At 39.1% G+C, this 21,221-nt stretch overlaps 1 protein-coding gene across 1 annotated transcript in view; it reads right to left on the bottom strand.

Annotated features, from left to right (window-relative positions):
- Nucleotides 1–21,221, bottom strand: part of LOC126781206 (nephrin) — a 440,964-nt gene that overhangs the window by 6,187 nt on the left and 413,556 nt on the right. Inside the window, exon 16 of the mRNA XM_050506069.1 lies at nt 3,044–3,117. Coding sequence (XP_050362026.1) covers nt 3,044–3,117 — 74 coding nt within the window. The remainder of the gene's footprint in view (nt 1–3,043; nt 3,118–21,221) is intronic.

Genomic DNA, 21,221 nt, shown 5'->3' with positions numbered 1-21,221 from the left:
AAATGACTCTACTCCACCTGATGGTAAGTGGTAGTAGAGTCCAAACGCGACGACGGCCAGTACAGACGGGAAAAACGTTCTGCACTAGCCGCCTTCGCCTTGCCGGCCCGCAAGATGCCTCTTCACGCCTCGTTTGAAGGAACCCGGGTTGTAAGAGGAGGGGAACACGTGAGCTGGTAAGGAATTCCATTTTTTGGAATATCTTACATATATTTATGTCTATATAATACAATAAATTCAGTGGCGTAGCTACTGCCGTCTCAGCTGTATCAAAGATATCGTGTTAGCAAATATTCGTAAAATTTTATCCAAAATCTCATTCGAACTCTTAGACCGTATGCTAAATTTTCCGGGGAAAATTAAAATATTATACACAATTAAAAAATAAATAAGCTAGCTTGACTCGTTGATGGTCAAGGCGCTAAATACGCGTGGCTGTGGGTTTGCTTATTGACCACCAGTGGTGTCATAAATATGTTCATCTTTATATAATGTCATTTTATACTCCATTGTTAAATTGGTTCAGTGCTTTATTTGTACAAGTAAAAAAAAATAAAAAAATAGAGAAAAACGAAATAAAAAAAATAATAAAACAAAGTATATCAATGTATCATGATGTCTGACAATAATAATTTAAACATTGAAAATACTGAAAATGGAGAACAATTGACACTTTATTCAACAGAAAAGATGACATCTTCGCCCCCCGCTGTAATCGACGCCGGGGCTAGGTGGGTTCCCTGTATCCGAGAAAGGGAGACCCGCATAGGCCAACCGTAAGGGCACCCCGGTAGCTTGCGCAAGCAATCCCGTGACGCTCCCTGAACTACTGGTCTGGTGCTGCTGCTGGTGGATTAGCAGTACCCTCTGTACTGCTGATCTTTTGGTAGGTATTCCGGCATACTCCGCGCCTGTAAGTCCAAATACCTCTCCACTCATGTGGGGGATAAAACGCGTTCTTCCAGGGAGAAAAAAAGCTCTTCGCCGCAGTTAGGAAGAAAGGCCTCCCACCAAATTTTGATACAGGGCCCATCAAGGGCGAGCTACGCCCCTGATACTAATGCTATTGTATTGCAGCAGTTTTGATATGACCGAGGATAAAGAAAACGAGAATATTAACCGAAAATTGTGATTTCATTTCCAGGAAAGCATGTGTTTAATTTGTATTTATCATCTTATGCTTATCGATGAAGGAAAACATCGCATGTGACTTTACCCAGCACAGGCAGTTTCTTTGTTTTAATTGAATTAAAAAAGCAATTTCCTTGTTTTCGAGTAAATCAACAGACAGTCCATATTCGTTCATCAAAATCACAAACATATACTTTCTAAAACACAAAACATTTCACATTTCAATTATATAACAAGCGATTTATCACAATGAAAAGATTGTAAACAAAAGACTGCGCTCGTTAGAATTAATATCAATCTGAAGTACATCACAGAGGGCGCATGGAGTGAAAGAATTTAATTAACATCAGAAGAAAGGTAGTCGATGAGCCTCCAGCCCAAAGCCCTCCTCTTGTATTTAGCTAGTTCACTTGTTCAACAAAATACTCTGTACATATTAAATGCCACGAATAACTCTGTCGCTTTCAGATTACATTATTACCAGATTAAATAATACATTGATTGAGATTGAACATATATTTACATATATTGGTATACTCATGTACACGTTTTTAATTATGTTTGTCTAAAGAAGTATAACAACTTAAGCAACGTATTCATTACATATACGTAGACGTTGAAGCTACTCGTATATATAATCATAATACTTAAGTTTTATGTCCGATCCGTATCTGGCTAAATTTCAGTTTCTTTACGTATAAACCATAAATCTCTAAATATGAATTTTATTATTTATATGGATTATACAGTCACTCATCATATAATCATGTTGCTTTATAAAATTTTTGAGTATAAAAATAGTTAAAAATTCTAAAATATTACTTAATTTGTATTTTTCATATTAGTAGTAACATTTTTTTCCATATAAATGTTATTTTATATGTTTTAATACTTTAAGTAATTTGGTATATGTTTAATGAATATTAGTATACACACAACTATTACTTTTTTATATAAAAATGTTAAGCAGGCAAGCAATGGACCATATGATATTATTAGCACCACCGCCCATAGATATTGAGCCTTTAAGAAATTTGAACCACCACTTATATGCATTACTCATACAACTCCGTTAGCTATTTTGAGTCTTTGCACAACGGCTGTATAAGTGTAATTATAATTTAGATATTTTTAAAATTGAAAAATGATTTTGAATTTTATTATATTTGACAATAAAAAAGTTACTTTAACGATGAGAATACTGACGCAGAGGAAGTTGTGAGATACAGTTGATGGAAAACGTCTTAGTGATATTTAATATCCGATAACAATGATCCTGTTACCCGGTAAAGGACTCCATATTGATAATTGGGAACGACGACGACTCGATTATAATAAATGTACTTATTAGATTCATCATCATACATCGTCATTATAATATAATTTGTACATTTATTTTTATTTAAGAGCGTTACCTTATAAGTATATGTGTTTAACATTATATTTATATACATGTAATGTTAAACAAACGGATATTTAATAACTTGGTTGAAGCTTAAGTTAGTATTGTTGTTATATAATTGAAAATGTATAATGATCATATCTTTAACATTTTGTTACTTTTTAACTTACCTGTGACGCTATAGTAATAACCTAAATAGATGGCGGACTTTATCTTAATGAGAAGATATAGATCTTCAGGCGCTGCAGGCGTGTAAGGAAGCGGAAGGGCGGGCTTTACGAGATGAGCGTGCCGATTGATGACCTGTGTCGCGGTTAATGGCCGATCACGCAAATGGATTGGCGTTTTGTTTATTGAGCATCCGCCGCTCAGAGGGACGGAGCTTTCATTCCAAATCAAACAACAAAATATAATTTTCCTAAATGATTGAAAATATAGAGGCTACATCTAAGTTGCACATAAATAAAATATCAGACTACTGTTCAAAGGCAAGAAAATAAGGTTTCTCACCGGTGTGGTGAGTGGTGCGGGAGCCGTCCGTCCCGGCGAGGACACCGCTAGGCACGGTGCACTTGAAGTTTCGCCTGAAACAACATTTTATATTGAATAAAAGCACATTCAATTAAGAGAAATGACGTAACACACAACTAACGAGTATGATTCGGTTTTGTTCTTGGTTTGATGTTCAGAACGCAATAGGTACTTATGTAATCTACAGAATGCATATTTTATAACGATTTATGTCGCTAAATATTTCCGATTTTTATTCGCTAAAATACAGTTTTTTAAATATAATTTAATTTGAGTTAAGATTTAATATTGAAATTTATTAACGCGTCGCCTGCGGTCGTCGAAGCGAGCGAAGGCTGCATAAATCTCAGGGCAGGTTCTCACTGCACGCGGGATTCGCTCGGCCCAATCTCACCCGCACCCGACAAAGAAAAAAGATTGATTAATGAGTGGCCTGAACGAGACCGACATAAGCCAGGACCGGACAAATAAGTAATTGGACACGGACGATCCAGGAGAACAGAGACCGTAAATATCTCGAATTTTGAATTTAAGCTACTAGAGGGAAGCATCTGTCATATTGACTGGATAAATTGGTTTTTCCTTTTAATACTCGGGGAAAGCTTTTTTGTCTATCGCGTTATACCGCATTTTAAATCATAAAATAAAAGCTGAAAAACTAAGGGTGTTTTGAACGTTCTGATATGAAATCTCACAAATGTATCTCAAATCGAAAGTCCAGCGATGTCAACAGGAGTGGAAACATGACAGGATCCTGACAGGTCAAGATAAAACTTTTGCTGCGGCGGCGCTGTAAAGTGCTGCAGTAAATTTTGTATCGCCGACACGACACTTTACAGTCGCATTTGTTTGCATTATTATATTTTCAACTACCCTGAACGTTCTCTTCAATATTTAATGGGTAATATATTTTTCCTTTTTTATTTTATTTTATTTCCATATCACAGTAAATAACATTTATTATATTTCTATTTGTTTATTTTATTTATTACATAACAATCTCTATGGTAATTTCGGAACAAAAGAGCGATCGTACCCAACATTGGCAAATGCTATGATACTACAATTTAGCTTGTATATTTCAATAAAAATACCTACATAGATAGCTATGAACATGAAAAGTACAAACATTTCAACATTCATTTGCATAATTTGCGTCTCACATACTAACATAAGTAAAGCCCCTCTCCTTTTTGATGAAAAGGTGTTGGAGATTACTCCAGCATGCTGCTCCGATGCAGGTTGGTGGAAATCCAAGTAGCCGCTTTTCATCTGACACATGCAGGTGTCCTTACAATATTTTCATTATGCACGAAATTCAGCGGGCTTGAACCCGCCGTCTTCTTCCTGACCACCTCGACTCAAAGAATACTAAATATAGATGAAGTTAAATGAACTTTTGTTTTTTTTTTGTCTCTGGCCGAAACAATGACATTTAGAAAATGTATTTAAATTAATAGAATAAATAAATAATGAGAACTGTTTCAAAGTAAATTTCAAGCTCGTTATTTTTGTCGAGACAGGTAAATCTTCCTGGACGACAAGCAATTAGGCGTTTGAAACGTCGCCCGTCGGAATAGTTTTTCAGAATATGGAACGAGGGTGATATGAGAAGATTCCAACGGATAAGGGGAGAGTCTTGATTGGTCCGCGGGGACGAGGGACAAATAATTAATTGCGAGGCGGAGTGCAGCGTCACGCGCTTTGTCATTAGCCGCGGCTTTTGCGAACAAATCTATACACTCAAATACTTTCGTAATTAGTTCTTTGTAATGTGATTTTATTTGCTTGTATTTGTATTTTTTACATTACTTGAGAACGAAATTTATAAGATAATTATGTTTGACGAAAATCTAGACAATGTTGAATTGTGAACCAAGTCTTAAAGACTATGGCATTCGTATTAGAAAGGGAAGAAAGACACATTAGTAATTGAACAATTGGAGCGTGTGTTATTTGCGGCGGATGCGTTTAGCGATGAACGGCGAGCGGGGAGGGTACCGTCCGCACATAAATAACCAGCGTCGAGGACCCACTGTGCTGATACGAAGAACTGAACTCACATTCATCACAAGAAACATTGATTAACTTTTCTATTCTGAAATTGTCTATGAATTATTCAAAAATATTCTGAAGTAGGAACTTGATTTTTTATTTCTAGTAAGCGGTATTATTATTTAACGCATGAAATCAAAGTCAGAATATACATTATTCAAGTAGATTTTGGTAGGTTTTTATTGAAAGCAAAGATAATCAAAGGAAGTTAAGATAAGATAATTAAAGGTAAAGCAAAGAAAGTTTTGTTGCAGTGGTTAGGTAAGGAATAATAAAAAGTAGTGTTCTATTCCATTAAATGAATCATTCGCCACAGTATCTGCCCAGCAGTGAGTGAGTAACGAATTTCCAAACATCATGCACAGTAAATAATGTAAGTAAGACTGGTTATGAACGTTTCGAAATCAAAGTGTACATGTAACGTTTAACAAAATAGAGCACTCGTGCCGCCGGCGCCTGCACGTGGTGGCGCCGCAGACTAATCGCTACATCGCAAGACGCGAGTCAGGACAAGAAATAATTAATAGATGCGGTGCGGCGGCGCTGGGCTCGCGGGCGGCGCTAATGTGCACAAGTTTATTCAAATTGCTTTCATTAATAGCTTTACTTTACCTTGCCATCTCACGCCCACCTTTGCCTCACCCTTGTCGCAGTCCCGATGATTCCACAGTTCTACTCGTATCCACTACGGACGCATTTCTCGTAGACATCTTGGGTTCATTTATATTGTATTATATTTTTAATATTATTAAGAATAAGACAAACTTCAACGTTAAAGAAAAGTATTATTCATTCATTATTTATTACACTCCAGGCTCCAGCGAGTGCTAAAGATGAATATTACCTAACAGCCGCACCTGAGTGGAACAGTTAAATTATAATTCAAAAAAATAAATAAATAACCATATTATAGCAAGATGTAATAGATAGGTTAATTTTATTAATATAATATGTACAAACATACATACTTATTACTTATTTTATTGACACAAAGAAAATTATACTAGAGTAAATTCCTACCCGAACAGAATCTACCGACGATGCAATATTGAATATCATTCAATGATAAATGTACTTTTCATTATCTTCACCTGAGTTACGATGAATACGTTTATTTATAAAACATAGACCAGCATCGTTATCATTCGCTTGCTCGTGTCACATTTATCCTGAGTCGGCTCAATGCATAACTACTGTTGGCTTGTTTGTGTACCTGAACGTACTCTTTTATATATAACATTCCACTAACTAAATTCCTTTATATATAACTAGGAAGTGTGTACACTCCCGTGCCTCGGAAAGCACGTAAAGTCGTTGGTCCTGCGCCTGAACTCTTTCCGGTCGTGTCGGATTGCCGTCCCATCGGATTATAAGAGTTAGGGAATAGAGAGTGCACCTGTGTTTGCGCACACATTTGTGCACTATATATATATCTCCTGCGTAGTTGGCTAATCTCTCTTGAGATTGGCCGCCGTGGCCGAAATCGGTCTGGAGGACATTATTATTACTATTACACTAACTAAATCAAAATCTGAGCTACGTATTTAAAAACTATAAACTACCTCAACGTATAGACAAGTGTTTTTCTATATATATATATAACAAACCATGTAAATTAACCATGAACATACGCCTTGTAGAACGATGGTTAAATCGCTGTTTATTAAGACTTTCCTTAATAGAAAAGGGACCAATGTATCAAATTATGTGAAGTTTAAAGTCGATGTACTGATTTTACACCATTTAACTAACGTAGAGCACGTTAGTTAAATGGTGTAAAATCAGTATTGTTCCAGGGGTGAGGCGAGCGAGGCTGATCCGGCATGCAAAGTACGAGCGCGGGATAGTTTCGGTGCGAACGCGACACGAACACGACGCAACAAGACCAAAGTCCGCGGCGTGTTTTCAATTGCGAGTGCCACTGAATATTCACGACCGCATCAATATTCATGAACGCCGCACCGCGCCAATATCAAAATATTTTTCAATAATATCTTTCTCTGCCCGTCACAACTACGCGTCGACTATGCTCTCTCACTGAGCTCTCTCTGAGTAAATAATCTGTGTTCTGTTAATTACACTTAGTAGGTTATAATTAAGAAACTGTTTATCCTATGTTACAATTTAAATTAATCAATGTCAGAATAATTTCATCAATAAATATCTGACGAGTTAATTGAAGCAATAAATAAATTATCATACTAATCATATTATATCAATAATAAATAATTATATTAATTAAAGCGGAAGGCGTTTGGGACGTAAAAAGTCTCTTTAAAGCAAATAATGTGAGGTGCATTCGATCGTTCGGCAGCGAGTAGGCGGCATCTTAGTTATTATTATTGTCGCCGGCGCGTGGCGGCCGACTGCAGCCATGGGCTCGCCCGTATTGCGCCGTACACACGGCTGTTATAATTACTTTCATCGGTCTCTAATTGCTCCCGCCTCGGCGCGGCCGAGCTTCTCTATTATCATCGTAATGGGATGAAGACATGCGTTACATAACGGAAACGGTCCCGCCCTACAATTCATAAAAGGTTTTTATTATTCTTTCGCGTGAAATTTATCAAAAGGTATAAACGTTTAATGTATTTGAGGGGAATTGGTGTAATTACTGCATTTTATGCCACCGCGCCATCCCGCAAACCGCGAATTCTGGCCGTCAGTCGCGCCGCAGCATTAAAATTTTCGCAGGAGGTTAACGCGCGGCGGGCGGCGGGCAGCGAGCGCGGCATAAATCCGCCTCTATCATATAATGCGGGAGTTTTTATTGAGGCGAGAACGGCATTCATTACTGAACAATTTATGGCCGCCGGCCCGTGCCCCGCCCGCGCCCCTCCCGCGCCCCTCCCGCGCCGTTATGAATATGAGATGACCTTTCTTTATATTTCATCGGTTGTTAAATTCCAAAATTGCTTTGCTAACATTATGGCGCGGTAATAGCGGTGCTTAGACCGAACATTTTTCAGCGCTCCTTAACGTCTAGGTAACATTGTTTTAATAATGAGATTATATATGATCAGTCATTGATAATAATTTCACACAAAGATGACAATAGTGACGTGTCTGAATAAACTACTAACATTTTATAGGACCTAGGAGCCAGAGAGAGGAATCTCAGTTATTTATACTGAGATTCCTCCTGTTTAGGATTTATTTATTTTATGTATATTTTGATATTTAGTTCAGTGTTATTTGTTGTGAACTAAGAGTTCGACGAAATTATTCTTTCAGAGCCAGCTACAGCCAATCCGGCGGGTTATTAAAATAGACAACGACTAGTTTTTAATTAAAGAAGTAGTCTGAAGGCGAACGGCATGTCCCTAACGTGTGTTATCTTCTACACATGACATAAACGTTACTTTTCTATTTTCATTTAACAAGAGGAACCAAATGATTTTTTTAAAGTTTTTTTTTTATATAATGTAAACGCACTACGTACACATCTACTACAAGAAACTTTTGTTGGCTGTCACCTATGTTACATTATATATTTTAAAGTACTTCCATGATGTAATTCGTAACATTTGATATTGTCTCTCTTTGATATATTGATAAAAGGTTGTGTCTGTCTGGTTAAGACCAATATTTTTCAGACTTTTCAGGTAGGCTTCGACAAATAATTTATAAGTTGAAGTTAATATCACAGGTTTTTAAAATGTAATGCTTATCATCAAATGACTTATTGGAGTAATTGGAAATTAAACTGTGTATAGATCAAGCAAGTATCGAACAAGCTCTATTTGTAAATAAAATCAAGTGCTAATAAGAGAAGTTCAAAGTAAGTTAGTGGGATCGTTCGGCTCGGTTAGTTGGCAGCGAGTCGAGCGGAGATGCTCATTAGAGTTTAATTATCGCGTATCGTTAGCCCGAGCCCGTAACCCCGCACTCGTCCGCGCTCGCCCGCAACTGCTCACCCGCAACCCGCCGCTTGCGTGCTACACGCGACGACACAATATTCACTTAAACGGGCGATTATCGCGCGACCTGTGCGCGATGGATATGACGCGCGCTTAGACGTGAGATTGACAAATGATTGCTCAACGTGCGGAGGCACGCACGGTTACGTCACTAATCTTTTATTCAGATTAAGCAGACTTATCTTAATGAGTTTATTTTTTAAATAACAACATATTTTGTAATATTTGATTGTAAAAATCCAATCAATCAATCAACAGCCAATCGTTGTCCACTGCTGAACATAGGCCTCTCCCAAGGTGCGCCAAAGCTCCCTGTCCTCCGCCTTCAGTTGGTGCCCGCCACCTTCTTAAGGTCGTCGGTCCACCTGGCTGGAGGGCGCCCTACGCTGCGCTTGCCGATTCGCGGTCTCCACTCTAGGACTCGTCTGCTCCAACGGCCATCGGTCCTACGACATACGTGACCAGCCCACTGCCACTTCAGCCTGCTAATTTTGCAAGCTATGTCGGTGACTCCAGTTCTTTTCCGGATAATCTCATTTCTGATCTTATCCTTCAAAGATACTCCGAGCATAGCTCGCTCCATAGCACGCTGAGCGACTTTGAATTTGTGGACTAGTCCCGCAGTTAGTGTCCACGTTTCGGCACCGTATGTCATGGCAGGTAAGACGCATTGGTTGAAGACTTTCGTCTTCAAACATTGCGGTATAGACGACTTGAGGACTTGACGAAGGTTGCCAAATGCTGCCCATCCCAAGCGAATTCTTCGATCGGCTTCCTTCTCGAAGTTGTTCCTACCGACTTGTATTATCTGTCCTAGGTAGGTATATTCACTAACAACTTCGAGAGGTTTCCCCTCGACGTATATCGGTCCCGGCACGACATGCCTATTGAACATAACCTTGGTCTTGTCCAAGTTTATACCGACACCGACACACCGGGAAGACTCGCCTAGGCTACGCAGCATTTCGGTGGGTTGTTCCAGCGACTCTGCTATGATGACGATATCGTCGGCAAATCGAAGGTGTAAGATGTACTCGCCGTTTACATTGACTCCATACTCAGTCCAATCCAGCGTCTTGAAAACGTCTTCCAACGCGTTGGTGAACAGTTTCGGGGATATTACATCCCCCTGTCTCACCCCTCTGCGCAGTTGGATCGCCTTCGTCTTACAGTCCTGGATGTAGACAGTCATTGTAGCGGCATTGTACAGACATCTCAGTACCTCGATATATCTCCAATCGATATGACATCTCTGCAATGAGTCGAGCACTGCCCAGGTTTCGATGGAGTCGAAGGCTTTCTCGTAGTCCACAAATGCCATACACAGCGGCTGATTGTACTCTTCGGTATTCTGCACAATCTGCCGAACAGTATGGATGTGGTCCACGGTGCTGTAGCCTGATCGAAAGCCGGCTTGCTCTGGGGGCTGGAACTCGTCAAGTCATCTGGCGAGACGGTTCGTGACGACTCTTGAGAACAGCTTATACACGTGACTCAGGAGGGAGATTGGTCTGTAGTTTTTCAAGAGGGTTTTATCACCTTTCTTGAAAAACAGTACCACCTCATTCCCGCTCCACGTTTCCGGGGTCTTGCCATGTTGGATGACGGAATTAAAGAGGCTTGCTAGCTCTTTCAGGACCGGAGTCCCGCCTGCCTTAAGCAACTCTGTTGTGATTCCGTCATCTCCCGGAGCTTTGTTGTTTTTAAGCTGTTTTAGAGCCGCCCTAATCTCTCCTTGGTCAACGACCGGGAGCTCCTCGGAGTAATGGCGCATAAGAGGGGCGCGCTGGTCATCAATACTGATTCCCACGGGTTTATCCGATCTTGAAGAGAACAACTGCCTATAAAACCTCTCTACTTCTCCGACAATCTCAGGCCTAGAGGTAACCACCATTTTCAGTTTTAAGTTTTGTCAGACGCGGCCTCCCAAATTTGCGAGCAAACACTTTCGATCCCCGATTTTGCTTGTCAATCGCAGCCTTGATGGCACGGGTATTGGAGCGTCGGAGATCGCGTCGCGTCAGCGTTTTTATTGTTCGATTTAAGGCCTTATCTGACAAAAACGATGGTAGTTTTCGTCGTTTTCTCATGAGCTCGAGTGTCTCAGCAGAGAGTTTTGGTGCATTGTCTCTTCTCTGTGGCGCAAAACACTTGCGGGATGTGTTTTGCAGTATTTTGACCAGCGTGTCGGTTTTCTCATCAATGCTGCTTACGGTTTCCAACGTGGTGAATTGATTTTGAAGTTCCATTTGGAACTTTTCGGAGCCTTGAGCAGCTTGGAGTATGGTAGGTCGGAGAGTAGACCTCATCATTCTCGATCTTTCGGCTTTGAAGTCGATATTTAGAGTGCCTCGAACCAAGCGGTGATTATTTCCGGTATTAAACCTGTTGATCACTAAAACATCTCTAAATATGTGCCTTTTATTTGAAATGTTTCGTTCCTTGTCACGTTATCGGGGCTTCGCCAGGTCCACCTCCTCTGAGGCTTCTTTTTAAAGAAAGAATTCATCAAAAAGAGCCCCTGCGCTTCGAGAAAGTTTACACGCATTTGCCCCCTGTGATTTCTGCAGCCCAAGCCGTAAGGCCCGACTTTCGATTCACCGCTATCTTGTACTCCCACTTTAGCATTGAAGTATGTCGAAGTTGGTGCATATACCTGTACGACCTTCAGGGAGTACCTGTCGGAAAGTTTTAGGACAAGGTACGCTACCCGGTTCGACACACTACTGATTTCCACAATGCAGCTAATGAGATCCTTTTTGATTAGAAAACCGACACCACCCTGGGAGAGGTTATCACCTTCGCGGAAGTAGAGTAAGTTACCGGACTCTAGAGTTATCGTGTCCTCCCCCTGTCTTCGGACTTCAGATAACCCCAGTAGATGCCAGTTTATATGACTTAACTCTACTTCTAATTCGGCGAGGTGATGGTCCAGCCTCATCGAGCGTCCATTATACGTTGCCATGTGCAGTCGTTTTATACGGTAGCCTGCCGTGAACCGGTGATTTATAGCACCCCCTGCCCTGCCGATACCGCGACCGCTACCTTGGTCGGGCCTAGCGGGCTTGCCGGTAACTGGGGGCCTTTTTTTTGGGCGCATCTGCCATTAAGGGAGGGGTTTGCCCATACTCGCCGCGCTGGGCAGGCGTGTTGGCGAGCGCAGTAGGGGAGTAAGATGTTTATGGGAGGGGGGACGCTGCTGCCCATCCCCCCTTTTCCAGGTCCCTCAGTCGCCTCTTACGACACCCACGGGATGAGATTGGGGGAGTACTATTCTAAGCCGGTACTCCACGGTAAACATAGTCCTAACTACCTTGCACAATTAGCAATGAAGGCTACGTTTATTGTATCTGATTGATTTTTAAGTGATGAGTTATTTATAAATATGTTTGTATTCTAAATATAATTTATTCACAGAAAAAATTATAAATCGCTAAATATGAAATCATAATTGAAATCTAAAATTATATCATATTTGTATTTCCGGTGGCATCCACACTAAGCCAAGCTGGCTTGTCGTGGATACCTGATGACTGATTTACAGCGAGCGTTTCACCTTTGGTTAATAGTGTGTACTTCTTAAAACAATTAAGTACTTAAAAACAAAATAAAAAAACAACCTATTAATAGTAGGTATTTAAGCAACAAATATAAAAAATATTAAAAAATAAATATTAGAAAATATGTAAGATATATCCGATTATTATTATGTTCGACTAATAATAAAATTAGAGCATACTTTTGGGACCTTCCTAAAGGTTAATTTATTTTGTTTAGTTAAACAAGGAGGAGTGCCTCGTTAGGTGCTTAGATGTAAGTCCATGCGTGGTACTAATCTAGCCAGTAAACATCCCGCTGAAGCTAAATAAATGTTCTTAGCAATCTTCCGAAACGAACTACTAAAAACTGCGAAGTCTATCAGCTTGGGCTGGTAGTTCAACTTTATGTTTAGTAAATAGAAAACAAAAACTGTAATCTTTTTAAAACTGTCACGTTTACTGTTATTTAAAATTGCAACTTAGTATTTGCATACCTACCTTTGATGTTGTTGCGTTACTAAATTTCGATAACCTGTAATTCCATTACTAAAAAATTCATGACTAGCGTTGTCCTAAAAACTTTTGTCTACTAGTACAAAACTACAATGAAAGCGCTTGCACTGTGCGGCCGAGTAGTCGCGGAGATGCGCGGCGCGGCGCGGCGCGGCGCGATGCGGCGCGTATCAATTTAACTTTTCCACTTTAACGGGAAAATCACTCTGCATATTTATATGGGCCAGTGAATACTATCCAGAGAGACTTGATAATATTAGCGAAGTTTTATTGCGTGTCGCAATTAGGGAAGTATTATTGTTTAGTTTTCACAATTTAGTCAGAGAATAATATATTATGCGGTTTAATTCTTTTGTTGTACACAAAACGAAGCGTATAGGGCACGAGAAATGAAAACTTGTACTTATTTCGAATAGCTGCGAAGATATAAGTGATAACAATCATGCACCTGCAACTGGTTGCTTATTTTAAGAAATATTCTATTTTGCATTCCCTGTCTCAGGTAGCACGCGAGGCCCGATAACGCTGAATCTCACTCCAGTCGTTACATATTTATAGTAAGGTTTTTAAGCTGTTTACGATAAGTAATATGCAAATTGGCACATAAGATGAGCACATTGACGATTTTTAATCCGTTGATACTGTAGATAGCATACAAATAAATAGACTATGAATTCATTTACGTTATCACTATCAATGGGTGTTCAATTTTAAAACCTGTCTATAGAATCCGTAATATAATATGTGAAACTGTGAAATGAAAATTCTTAAGACTACGCATAAAGTGTGCACCTGTGTTTACTCACGCACTTGTACACTCTCGTGCGCTGTGGGCACCGCTGATAATGCCGTTACGGTACGCGGAATATCATTATCATTTATGCTTTATATAAAGTATAATTCTATGTATGATATGAGAAAACAATAAATTGATTTAAAAACACATATATACATATAAGTAAAAAGACAGACGCGATGCTATCTCGTAGCGAGGTGACACGCTACTCTCTGTGCGGTCCCAGTCGTGTCATCGCATCATATGGATTAAGTTCACTTTGACGAGCTTTATAGTCAAAATAGTAAATAAGAAAGAAAAAAGAAGAATTATTATAATCAATTATAGGTCAATTATCACGTTATTATAAATTCAAAACTACAAATAAGTTTGAAAAGTAAATACAAAAAACGAAAATACAATATAATGCAAATTTCTAAATGTTAAAATCAAAACATTTTTAAAACAATAACAATAAAGATAATAACTATTTAAATCCAAGTTTCATTTGAATTTCTTTGTTGTAAAATTACAAAATTAACTAAAGAAGGCAATAGCGGCAATAAGCAGTAAGTTCTTTACAATTTCGATAACTTTTGACTCGTTAACAATCCCCGAGGGGCGAAACTTATACAGGAGAAACGTTATTATACCGAGTTACGCGCTACTATCTAGATTAAGCTCTTATAAGGGTTCTAAGAACTCAGTTCAGAAGAAATCGATCAGTAATTTATAAATGAAAATATGAATATTACCAGTTTTAAATAACCAGCTGTTACAAATTGAATACCGGAAGAATTTTAATTAAACTACATAGTATTATTTATTTCAAAGCAGAGAACAACATATTGTTCTATTTCGGTTCAAGATTAAATTTAGTAGGTGGCTGGCTAGGTGAGTGGCTTCACTTGTGAATAAACTAGGCACGTCCGTCCGGTCGACGGTTACGGGAGGAGGGGGTGTGACGGTGCTGAGAGTCGAGTCTGGGCACAAATTAACTTGAACACGACGCGGTCAAGATAGATGAGATTTCGTGCAGATTTAAAGTTAGCTAACATTATGTGTGACGACTTTACGTTTTGAATGCTATGAAAGTATGTGCTCTTCGAACACTTTATGACCTCGAGAGTCACTTTCGATAGTTTTGTAAGAAAATAGAAAAATGTACAGTCGCGTTTTTTATAAAATATATACGAGACTAGCGGTTGAACTGCGGCTTTGCCCGCGATCTAATTAAAAATCCAGTTAAACGGGATAAAAAAAGCCAAAATATGTTCATGATATCATATTTTAGCTGTTATAAAGCTTGAAGAAGTAACAAATAATCAAAATACATACAATCTTTCATATTTATGATTTAAGTGTTGTTTTGGTTTTGGTTAGCCATATATAGCCATATTAACTTTCAAAGAGACAGTATTTTAAAATCACACACAGAAACTTCAATTTTACTTATTTGTATAGATGTGATAAAGTGTGAAGAAGAACCAATTACCAGCAATACTTCACTTTGGAAGCGAAGTTTTATATAATTTTGAGACATTGTGTACTTTGCACCTCAAGATTTGCACCCATTTTTTTAATCAATATGTCCAAACAAACATTCTAAGCTAACCTAACCATTCATATAAAACAAATTAAAAATCCCACCCGTTTGGGTTGAATTTCCAAAACATTGAAAAATATGTTCATCAATTCATTCGAGAAACATAAACAGTAAATTTCGAGCAGATTAGACCAAATTTTTATACCACCATATTATAATGTTTTCAATCCATTTCGCATACGGTTGAATTTGAAAATGTTTTTGTTTAGAAGCTTTAATATTAAATTTAATTCTTCGTAGTTAAATAGCGGGCTCGCCATAATTTCGTCAATTCCTATTTCACCCATTTGGGGGATAGATTTTCAAAAATCTGAAATATGTATTTATTTATTTCTAACCAGCAGCTTGTATTTAAAATTTCATGTTTCTTATATCAAAAGATACTAACCCTCTGTGGTTAAGGCTCTGCGTTGATGAGTCAGTCAGGAGAAGTCATTTTATATATATATATATATAGATTATATAGTAAACATCACTGAGTTAGTCTTATAATAGTTGAGATACATAATACATCGTATCAATAATAATTATTATTAAGTTGCTAAAACTATGGGTGAAAAGAACTTTTAAATTAATCCACAAAATACCAGTGGTATCTTTACAAGGTTTATTTTTAAATGGTGACTTAAGGGTGACTACATAAAACATATTTGATTTTCATAATCTAATCTAATAAAGAGTAAAATCAGCTAAAGGGTAGAAAAATATGAATGAGTATAATCACTCGAGTGTTGAAGGGAGAACTGAACGCGTATTTGCTAAGCGTTTAAATAGAGCATATCACTTGAATAATATTTTCTCGCTTATATTATTTGTGGTATAAAAGGCTCGACGCCTTTCAGCGGTTTCCCGCGTGAGCAACGTTTCAATACTGGAGCTAAGCTGCTTTGTGGCGGATCCGCGTTCGTTGCGTGTGTTGTTTCATATTTTTATTTATGGAATTCTCAATTAGTATTTTTAATTTAATATTTTGCTTTAAATACATTCAAATTCTACGCGAGATAACTAAGTAAATTAACAACTTTTGTTTGCTTATGATATGAGCTATCTAACTTGAAAGTAATAAAATGCTTCGTGAACTGTCGTCGCAATATTGTGAGTAGTAGTATCATACCTCCATAAAGCGTCAATTATCCAAGAAAAATTATGCGAACCTCGTCTAGCACTTGTGTGTTTGTATTTACAAGGATCGAAGGCTAAAAATTCTTCCTATCCGTATTGCGATGAATATTTGAGCGCGGGATGAAACCGGCGAGGCCGGCGCGGCACCCAGTCCGCGTCATGCGGCGCTCCCACAAACAACCGATGATGCTATTCGAAGCGTGCTCAGTGTGTTTACGTTTAGGGTTTTCACATATAAACATAAATTTAACAACCATTCGACATTTATCATTCATATTGTACTAATGTTTGCGTCTACAACAATGTCTCATTAGACGAGGTAGCCCAGAGATTACAACACGTGAATCTTTACCGGAGATTACGAGCTCAAACTTGGACAAGTTCATATAGAGTTTGTTTGTGTTCTTATGTTTATAATGCATCTCGTGCCCGGTGAAGAATAATATTGCGAAGAAAACTATGTGAGTCAAAAAAAATATCCAACATTTCTATCCTTCAAGTCCTTCTCTTCAAGAGAAGAAGACGCCTTCGACCAGCGGTCGGACACAGGTCACTTAATATGTCGTAGTATTTGAAATGACACATTATAGAGCTACTCAATATTCTAAGTCACTACTGCATAACTATAAGAATCTATTTTCAAGACAAGAACCATTTTATTAGCACATGATTCTTGGCTGCTTTGTTTGAATCATATTCATAATAATGTCCTCTAGACCGATTTCGGCCACGCGGCCAATCTTAAGAGAGATTAGCCAACTATGCAGGAGATATTATAGTGCACGAGTGTGTGCGCAAACACTGGTGCATTCTCTATTCCTTAACTCTCATAATCAGACACGACCGGAAGGAGTTCAGGTGCAGGACCAACGGCTTTACGTGCTTTCCGAGGCACGGGAGTGTACACACTTCCAACTTCTAGACTCCGGGCTGCTACTGAGAATTTTCTGACTGAAAAACTCAATAACTTTCTATTGGCCTGACCTGGGAATTGAACCCAGGAGCTCCGAGTCTGCGGCCTTATATCAAGCCACTAGAACAACGAGGCAGTCAATCATATTATTTGTGTATAAAACTTCAAACTGTTGTGTTATTTTTATTTATTTTGAAGAGCTTCACTTGCTGGATATTCAGAACAACGCACAACCCTGATGTGGCACTGAAAGAGTAATGGACAAAAGTGGACTGAACGTTACTCCATGCTAAATGTATGGGACTCAAAATCTGATTAAAAAGCAATGCCGGTCCGGATACTTGTTTGATGTCCTCCGAGGCTTTTATTATTCAGAAAGGTTTAAGTAACGATGTTCATATCGTATCCTTTAATACGATTCGCTTCATGTATTATTCTGAACGCCAACATGTAAGATTTAGACGTACAGTAATTTACATTAACTGTACTTATTAAAAGTAATTGGGGGGTTAGGAGATGATTTCGTGTGAGGCTTAAAGGATAATCTTAATTCAAAATTTACGTACGAAATTCGCAATGAACTGGCTTACTTCAGCGAGTATTTATACATATTAGTCATATTAATAGTTGCTTGAATTGTAATTGTTTCATTATGTATACAAGAATTCGCTTTCGAATAAGCCATGTTCATTATATTAAGGCTTCAAGCCACAAAATTAGAAGCGATCGAGACACGAAGCCCGGCACTAAATTTAAGCTCAGTTTTGTTAGTTTTGTTGGCAAAATGCGCTTGCATTTGACTAGTGGGCGAAGTAATAAAGCGTACTTATTAGGAGCTCGGCGGCGGTACCGCTGAATAATTGAGGCGCTGTTAGAATACAAGCCGCCGGCATTAGAGCAACATTACGCATGCATGGAACTCGGCCGTATTGTCACCGCGGGTGTACTATCCTGCACTGCGATACAGGCAATTAAAACCTCTAACGCGTGAATGGTAAAGGCGATAATGTGAGGTTAAAGAGCACGCGTGCATCGCATTACGCTTGCCGGATATCAAATCACATTTCCATACCGAATATGGCAGATACTTTTTTAGATTCTAATCGCTTTCTAAGTCACCAGTTGCAGATTCTTAAGAAAACGGATTGGTTGGATCGTGTATAATCAAAATTATATAAGAAATATCATCATAATAATTTAATGCTCATGTAAATAACATTAATATTAAGACCAATGTTTACGAAATTATTAATTTTGAACGTGACAGCAAACGATGAGAGATGAGCCCGGATGCGAGGGCTCAGGGAATGTTTCGTTGCTGATAATACTCACAACGACAGTACTTGTGCTGGGCTTAAGAATATATTATATAAATACCTATAATGTGTAATAGATTACTACTGTACAAGCTTAATTTAGGATCAGATGGCCGTGTGTGAAAAATGTCCCAGGATATTATTTGTTTGCCTCATACAAGAAGCAATCTTGGTCAACATGGTCCGCTGTATAGAATGCTATCTTATGCTAACTGTTTTAGAGATACTGTAGATATCTTTAACGATAATATCAGGGCTATTAAAAAGAAAATGTCTACACGAATGGGTTAATTTTTAGTTCTATTTTTATATTATTTAGTTACTTTTTAGTTTAGTTAAATTCTGTTTTGCTTTTTAGTTATTTATTTTTATTTTATAGGTGATAGTTTTTATAACTTTTCTTATGTTTGTTCTAATGTTACGCTGTAATTACTGGAATGTGTGTGTGCTAATGTATTTTTTTTTTGCTTTTAAGCCCTCATATAAGCATGTAATGTCCACATCGAGAAGACTCAATTGTAAATATTTTCAGTTAAATGTATTATTGTATGTCATTGTTGATTGTATAATTGTAGTCAGTTTTGTGGACAAAATAAAAAAAAAAATATTATGTTGGTATAATATCTTCTTCACATTAATATACTTCAACACCGTTTGATCGATCACCACAATTGTGACTGCCTGCTAGATGGCGCTGCAGTATATTAACTTCAATATCGCTATGTTATATGTAACAATTACTGACGTACACAATACTGATGGAAATCGTCGTCTCCTATTATATATATTTTTTTTTTTTTTTATATTCGCCGGGAGGGCAAATGACTCTACTCCACCTCATGGTAAGTGGTAATAGAGTCCAAACGCGACGACGGCCAGTACAGACGGGAAAAACGTTCTGCACTAGCCGCCTTCGCCTTGCCGGCCCGCAAGATGCCTCTTCACGCCTCGTTTGAAGGAACCCGGGTTGTAAGAGGAGGGGAACACGTGAGCTGGTAAGGAATTCCATTTTTTGGAAGTGCGACAAAGAAAGGAGTTGCCAAATTTCTTTGTACGCGATGGAATTGATGTCACAGTTAGGCGGTGACATCGAGAACCAGCTCGCGTGGACTTAAGAAGGAAGGGGGAAGCAGGGATTAGAGAGAATAATTCCTCAGAGCACTCGCCGTGATACAGTCGATAGAAAGCGCTCAGTGCTGCTATCTCACGACGCAATTGTAAAGGTTCAAGGGTGTTTGTGACCTTTACGTCGCCAATAATGCGTACGGCACGTCGCTGCAACCGGTCCAAGGCCTCAAGTAGGTACTTAGCGGAGCCATCCCAAAGGTGCGAGCAATATTCCACGCAAGACCGTACCTGTGTTTTGTACAGCAGGCACAGTTGTTGAGGCGTGAAAAAGCGCCGCACCTTGTTCAGAACTCCGAGTTTCCGTGAAGCTGTTTTTATAACAGCCTCGATGTAATCCCTTGGACTAAGGTCGCAGCGAACGTCGATCCCCAGCATGGCGATTTTGCTTTGCATCACCAGCGGAGTACCACAGAGGGAGGGAAGAGGGGAAAATGTTGACTTTTTCGCCGTGAGAGCGCATACCTGTGTTTTCTTGGCATTAAACTCAACAAGATTATCAGAGCCCCATTTGGCGATGAGCTCTAACGTCCTATCGAGTTCAATGACAAGATTCTCCCGCCTCTCCTCAGTTTCCGCCTGCCCAGCCACTGCGCGTCCGTGGTATCCACCATGCACTGTACTATCGTCTGCATAGCAATGTATGTTCCCAAGGGAGAGCATATCATTGATATGCAAAAGAAAGAGTGTGGGAGATAGCACAGATCCCTGGGGGACCCCAGCATTCACTACATAGAATTGTGAAGCGCAACCATCTACTAAAACACGAAGGCTACGCTTGTGTAGGAAGCTGGCAATCCAGGTGCATAGCTGAGCAGGCAGACCATATGCCAGTAGCTTGGAGAGAAGACTTCTGTGCCAGACCCTGTCGAAAGCCTTGGAGATATCGAGGCTGACAGCCAACGATTCTCCATGCTTGTCGATAGCTTCACCCCAGAGGTGTGTTACGTACGCTAGAAGATCACCTGTGGACCGTTTTGGTCGAAACCCGTACTGACGATCATTAATCAGGCAGTGATCTTCTAGGTAATGGATCAGTTGGTTGTTTAAAATCCGTTCCATCACCTTACAAAGTACTGAGGTGATAGCTATTGGCCGATAATTTGCCGGGTCAGACCGATCCCCTTTTTTGGGAACCGCTTGCACATTAGCTCTTCTCCAAGCCTCCGGCACACTTCCCGAAGAGAGAGAAAGTTGGAACAGGCGCGTTAACACAGGAGACAGCTCCGCTGCGCACTTCTTCAGCACTATGGCTGGTATTCCATCGGGACCG

The sequence above is a fragment of the Nymphalis io genome, chromosome 3 (assembly GCF_905147045.1).
Source record: "Nymphalis io chromosome 3, ilAglIoxx1.1, whole genome shotgun sequence".
NCBI lineage: Eukaryota > Metazoa > Arthropoda > Insecta > Lepidoptera > Nymphalidae > Nymphalis > Nymphalis io.
This window is presented reverse-complemented; position numbering and strand designations above follow the sequence as displayed.